At 41.0% G+C, this 6803-nt stretch overlaps 1 protein-coding gene across 1 annotated transcript in view; it reads right to left on the reverse strand.

Moving 5' to 3' along the window:
• Positions 1-2961: 2961 nt before the first annotated feature.
• Positions 2962-6803, reverse strand: part of LOC308304806 (arf-GAP with Rho-GAP domain, ANK repeat and PH domain-containing protein 1) — a gene marked incomplete at its 5' end in the record, with an annotated part of 24437 nt that continues 20595 nt past the window's right edge. Inside the window, 4 exons of the mRNA XM_080749436.1 lie at positions 2962-3067; positions 3842-3989; positions 4121-4226; positions 5231-5440. Of these exons, the coding sequence (XP_080605562.1) occupies positions 3014-3067; positions 3842-3989; positions 4121-4226; positions 5231-5440 (518 nt within the window). The 3' untranslated portion in view covers positions 2962-3013. The remainder of the gene's footprint in view (positions 3068-3841; positions 3990-4120; positions 4227-5230; positions 5441-6803) is intronic.

Raw genomic sequence — 6803 nt, forward strand, 5'->3', positions numbered from 1 at the left:
AACCATGTCACGGTATAATGAGAACGAATGAGTTCTTAGAGCATACATGGGCAACAGGGCCCTACACTTAATGCGACCCACATGCAGGCAAATATCAGAATACTGATATATTATTGATTTCTGCTGTTATAATTCCAAATGTAAAACATGACCCACTTTCATTATGTCAGTCGACTGTATATTAGTATCTTCTTGATGACTAGTAGCCTACTACTATAGTCTTTTTTTTATGTCAAATGCATTTGTGATTAAGTTCATAAAGTAAGAAGTAACATAAGTAACATAAGAACCTGTACATGCATTTGAAATTAAATAAAACAATTACTTTTAAGGATATCAATTAAAACATTTGCAAAAATAGCAAATGCGACACGTTTTGAGCTTGTAGATCTTCTATTTTTGGTATATGCATTGTGGCCCTCTGGAGTGTGTGTGAAAATGTAGTGGCCCTCTCCAGCGCCAATTAGAGTTTGAAAATGTCTGAAAATGTCACTATTTTGAGCGAGTGGCTGCACTGGAAAGCCAACAGAAATTGATTTTACACCTCTCCTGCTTAGCGGAGAGTGTGGAGTGATAGAGGAGGTCTCCCTGAACGCGTGCGTGTCTCCAAAGTGCCGACGCAAAGAGCCGTCTGCTCTCCAGCGCCAACTAGAGTTTGAAAATGCCTGAAAATGTCACTATTTTGAGCGAGTGGCTGCACTGGAAAGCCAACAGAAATTGATTTTACACCTCTCCTGCTTAGCGGAGAGTGTGGAGTGATAGAGGAGGTCTCCCCGAACGTGTGCGTGTCTCCAAAGTGCCGACGCAAAGAGCCGTCTGCTCTCCAGCGCCAACTAGAGTTTGAAATTGTCTGAAAATGTCACTTTTTTGCGTGTGTTCAAAGTGCCAACGCAAAGAGCCGCCTCCTGTCTAGTGCCCACTAGAGCTTTTGGGGGCGTTTTCTTTTTTTTTTTTACATTGAACTCCTTACATCCTTGTTCCATCTTTTACTTAGTACATTTTACCTTTCACTCTGTACTTGGTCTCCGGCTTTTTCACTTCAACACCAAACCTATTGCCAAAAATAGCAGATCTACAAGCTTGTAGATCTTCTATTTTTGGCTAAAGTTCTCCTCAGAGTAGTAATTCTGAGGACCCAATAGGGGTCCTGGACCCCCTGTTGAAGACCCCTGGTGTACATGCACACACGGTGTATTTTCATTACTTACATTAATATAGCCCATAGTAGCCTACCATACATTACATCTGCCCAATCTAAATAAACAGATAAAGTCAAATTGATAATTAAGTAACTGGACCTCATTAGATGTAGCCTACTTGTGTCAACAACCAATTTAAGCTCTTCTATGGATTACAATAGAAAGAATGGAATTAACTTGTTAAGTGGCCTTTAATGGCTCGCATACCACGAATTTCAATCTGAAAGAACCTGAAAATGTGTTAGGACAATTAGAAGTACACTAGTATAGAGACATACATCATACACGTATTTCTTAAATACATTTGTGTCTTTTAAACAAACATTATTTTATTTTGAAGGCTGGAGCTTCGCTTAATGCAGCCGACTGCCAGGCCGGAAACGCTAATGCAGCTGACTTCACGGACCTTTGTTTTTTCACAACTGCATTGTGGGTTTGGTCTTCTTCTGTCCAGTTTGTGGAGACCTGCTGCCCCCTACTGTTGGCATCGGGAACTGTCCATTGTCAAGGCAACCAGATCTTATTTTATTGTTGTTTGGGACACGATCAACACAATCCTGAGTTATTTTTTGTGTTCAATCTGTGTTTTGAGATATGTTAGTATTTCAGCATGAATGATGATGCATTTTGCATCATATGATGACTCATATGATGCAAAATGCATTTGTATCCTTAAACTGCTATGCTGCCTCTGGGCGACTGATTTTCCCCATTAGGATAATATCTATCTATCTATCTATCTATCTATCTATCTATCTATCTAAGTGCCATATGTCAAATCGACAGGCTTCATCAGTAATCGATTCCTTGCATTGTGCTAAGATATAGTTTAATATATTATTATTTATTTGTGAATAACTTTTTTCCTTTGATTTTAAATAAAAATGTAACTTTGACCCAATATGGAGATGATCGACATCATAGATGTCATGTCTGACATCATAGACCACATGAGACTGACACAGTATGTCCATGTATGGGCATTCCCAGATATGGGCTTAATATTGATGACATTTGGGATCTCCATATATGGGGCATGAAAAGAGATCTCCATTGACTTGAATGGGGGAAATTCAAATGGCATGACGGAATTCACTTGCAAATGTGACTTGCGTCACGGCAACCACACTATCATAACGGGTAAAGCATGGACGAAAATATAGCTCTAGATTGCCATGTTTATTGTAGTTCGTACATCGATGCAATTACTTCCTTCCATCAGGAGACTTACAACTTACAGATTGTAGCTTTAAAACCATTACGCAATTTTAAAAAGAACAGAATAATGTGGGGATACATTCTTATAGTTTCAGCACAGGAAAAAAACAACAACTAATGAATGAATTCAAATGAATCAACTGGCAGTATTTGGATGTGAAATAAGACATTAGTAAATCTCAACAGAAAAAAAAATCTAATTTGAATTTAAAAATAGAAAACATTAACATGAGAGGAAAAAACACCATTACAAAAGCAAACTTCCTATAACTGTCTGTCTTACGTTTAAGACTAGCACATTCTATAAAACCATTATGCTCTGCTCCTTACATTGTGTTGTGTTAGTGATCATGGTATATTTTTTATCATTACCGTTGGCTTTTTATCAGTAGGCTACCATTGGCTGAAGAACACTAGCTAAAGAGCTCAAATGTAAATGTTCTCCCAACCTACACTGATATAGTATATAATATATGGTACTGTATATACATAATATACTGCCCACACATTGCGTCGACAGTGACATTCATCATGCATTTTTGTTCTCTTTCGTCGGTTAATCTCCTCTCTCCTGTCCTGTGTTGTATCTGGGCATTTTAGAAGACTGTTATCAGTTCTTCACCCTCCTCTGCTTTGTCATTCCCAGGGCTCTGTGGAGAGAAGATCATTATGGTGTCAATACTGTAGCTCTTCTCCAGTTGTCCATGAGGGGTGATACTCTGTTTTTATCTACTGGCTCAAGTCAAAACAAAACAAAAACATTGTGTGGCATGCGACCTGTACAAATAAAATAATTAGGTTGTTGTTGTGTCAAAACAAGCCAGAGGAAAGGGGAGAGCCTAAAATCTTATAGGACTGCAGAGTCAGGCTGGATTTTGGACATGACAAGCCAGAATGATAACCAGCAAGCATCGTGCACATAGGCCTACTGTACGGTAGAGTCTTATTTACAGACCTAAAATATCACAGTTTTTTAAGTGACGCTGAACGTGGACAGGAAGTCTGTTGGTAGGCCTACATACGGCCTCCTTTCCACCAAAAGAACGTTGGTTATGGTCTAGATTTAGAACCTTGGTGCTTTCACGGAACCGGCGGCAATTGTTTTGTTCCAGTTCCAAACCAACTTTTAGGATTCTGAACCAATTCAATTTCAGTGGAAACACTCTGAACTGGTTCAATATTAGGCGGGGAAAAATAACTGAACCTGTTCAACCCTGGTGGAAAAGGGGCCTGCAGAGAATGGTGTGTCCAAGGCATGCACATATGGCACGCCTGCACAAACTCATTTGCGCACGCACACACACACACACACACACACACACACACACACACACACACACACACACACACACACACACACACACACACACACACACACACACACACACACACACACACACACACACAGTCACACACACACATACCAAGAACAGCAAGGTGTGATGGATGATGAGTTCCTTGGTGAGGCGGACCAGCTCTGGGTTCATGGCCAGCTCCTGGAACAAGGTGGGAACCAGAACCACGGCCAGGTTATGAGACGTCATGCGGTTCTCAGAACTGAAGATCTGAACCCTGAGACGGGGGAAAAGACGTAGATGTTTATTTGCATGTAATCTGTGTGTGTGTGTGTGTGTGTGTGTGTGTGTGTATGTGTGCGTGCGTGCGTGCGTGCGTGCGTGCGTGCGTGTGTGTGTGTGTCTCACATGTAGAAGTGTTCACAGAGTGCGTTCAGGGTCGCTCTGCTGTCACAGGGCAGTTGTCGTAGTAACCGCCTGTAGGCCACCAGTCTGGTCTGCTCGTCTGTCAGAGCTATGAGTTATGACAAAGAGGGAAAAGATTTGAATCGTAATGAAATAGAATTGTGTTAACAACATGGTTTTCTACCCAGAAACCTGCTTTGTTAGAAAGTTAGGAAGGTCTCCCTTCCTAACTTAGACTGACGGAACCATTGCTGTATTGACTTTGACCTCTAAGGAACTATTGCTGTATTGACTTTGACCTCTAAGGACCTTCCAGGGAGAGTGCTCATGTGCGTCTTGCGGTGACACGCTTCCTAGTTTCTTCTTCTCTGAGCTGTCTTTTTGTTTTTGTTATTTTTTCGCACTGATTTTTGACATTCCACTATTAGGTTGTGTTGGTAGTTTCTGAATTTTTTGCTTTGTTTAACAATGACAGTGAGATACTTGTTTTCACTAACTAGCATTGACTGCTATGGTCTCTTTTGTAAGACACTTTATGTATATATACTTATATATTATTCACCCCCTCTATTGATGCACCTTCTCTTTATTGGTACTGCTCTTGTTTTTTTTGTTTTTTTTCCCCTCTTATCTATCTTTTCTTACGTCTCTGTAACTTTGTAAATAACTGTATACTGCTGTGCTACAAGCCTACAACTGGACAACTGAATTTCCCCCTTGGGATAATAAAGGTATCTATCTATCTATAAAGGTATCTATCTTGTTTTAACCACTTTCGGCACGTTGAGAGTCTATAGATCGACTATTTTTGCTATTTGTTTGGTGACATTGAAAGTGGTCAATAAATGAATGGTTGCACACAATAAAACGGTTATCTAAATTACAACACGAGTCACACAGATGGACGGGCATCGATTGCGATGAAATCAGATGCATCTGCAAAAACAATTCAGATTTGGGACAATATGCATAAAATAACTGAATTTGAGGTTAAATGTAAACACTACGGGGTGGCAATTGCCATCCCCTGATGCCCCAAATGATGCCCCTGATGGTGAGCTATTAGATTGGCCGCTTTTGAACATATGGCATTAAGTGGTAAATGGCATTCACCTGCAGCCTCCACCCACAGTTTCCTTTGATCCAACGGTATGAGTGAATCCTGCCGACGGACAAATTGCTTGAGGGCAGAGGCAGTGTCCAGGATGCCCTGTTCGTCTTTCTCCAGAGGGGCGGAGCTTGGCGAGGTCGTCAGGGCTTCTACCAATTGGGAGACTTTGCTGACAAGGCCACAGCGGCGGTACACACCCTCCACCTTAAGGCCTGAGGCAAGGATCACAATCACAATGACAAAATGTTCAAAACACTTCTTTTATATATTGGATTTGACTTGGGTAACAACAACAATCCTGTTTGCCAGACATTCTTACCTAGCGATAGAAAACAAGGTCTTTATATAAAACTAGACCTTACCCGTTCGAAGATATGTGCTCCAAAATATGTGCAGAGTGTGGGTTGTGGGGAAAGTTACTGTAACTGGTGCGTGCGTGAGAATATGTGGGAGCATATGTGGGAGCATCATAATGTAAGGCATAATGTATGCGCTTGGTGCACATAGTTTTTTCATACCCGTTGGAAGATGAGAGAGAGAGAGAGAGAGAGAGAGAGAGAGAGAGTTTCATACCCGTTGGAAGATGAGAGAGAGAGAGAGAGAGAGAGAGAGCGAGAGAGAGAGAGAGAGAGAGAGAGAGAGAGCACATTCCTAACTGTGAGAGAGAGGGGTGTGTGTGTGGGGCTACAGATCCCATGGCCTGGAGGAACGGACCGTAACCCTGACAACAGACTAAGAAAACGCTAATAAACAGCTTTAATTTGGGAGAAATGAAATTCGGGCTCCGTCAGCGTTGGTATAATGCTAATGGCCAATACCATGTGAACTTTGGGATCAGTTGCTGAAGCGAGTGAATAGATAAACGTAGATAAGCGTGAGCGTTAGAGCGTGAGTGAGTTTGGAAAATTATATGTTTGATGTGTTCACTATTACCTGATGCTTCATTTAATATAGTGCACAAACTGCACATGCATGACATCTGCTGGTAAAATAGATGTGGTGCAGTCAAATGAGGCAGATACTCATTACAGGATGTGGATTGTTGTGGATGTGTGATGCACATTTATGGCTTTGATATTGCTGTGCTTGACTGAACATTAATTTGTCTTGTTGAAAATTAGCCTATGTGTTATTTGGTGTGATTCAACAGAGATGCCACTATTTATTTTTTGATTGACTGACTGACTGACTGACTGACTGACTGACTGACTGACTGACTGACTGACTGACTGACTGACTGACTGATTGATTGATGCAAATTACAGATTGATGACAAAATGGTATGTGATTATACAGGACATAAGGTGTGCTTGGGATACACATGTGACCTCCAATAAACACTTTATCTTCTTCAAATATTTTTAAATACCAAATGATCTAAAGCTCTATCTTGTTTTGATTCACAGACTGAGTGAAGCAGTGTGTGTCTACAAAATGTCAAAGTGCGTGTGATTAATTTCTTGCTAAAGCGTTAGCTTCGCCAAACTGGTACACAGGTACAATTGTCTAGCGAGTTTGGTACGTGCTTCAGTGTCATATGTAGTCATGTGGAGCAACTCCAGTACAGGGAGATGC

This window comes from Nannobrachium achirus, assembly GCF_963921795.1.
Source record: "Nannobrachium achirus genome assembly, chromosome: 19".
NCBI lineage: Eukaryota > Metazoa > Chordata > Actinopteri > Myctophiformes > Myctophidae > Nannobrachium > Nannobrachium achirus.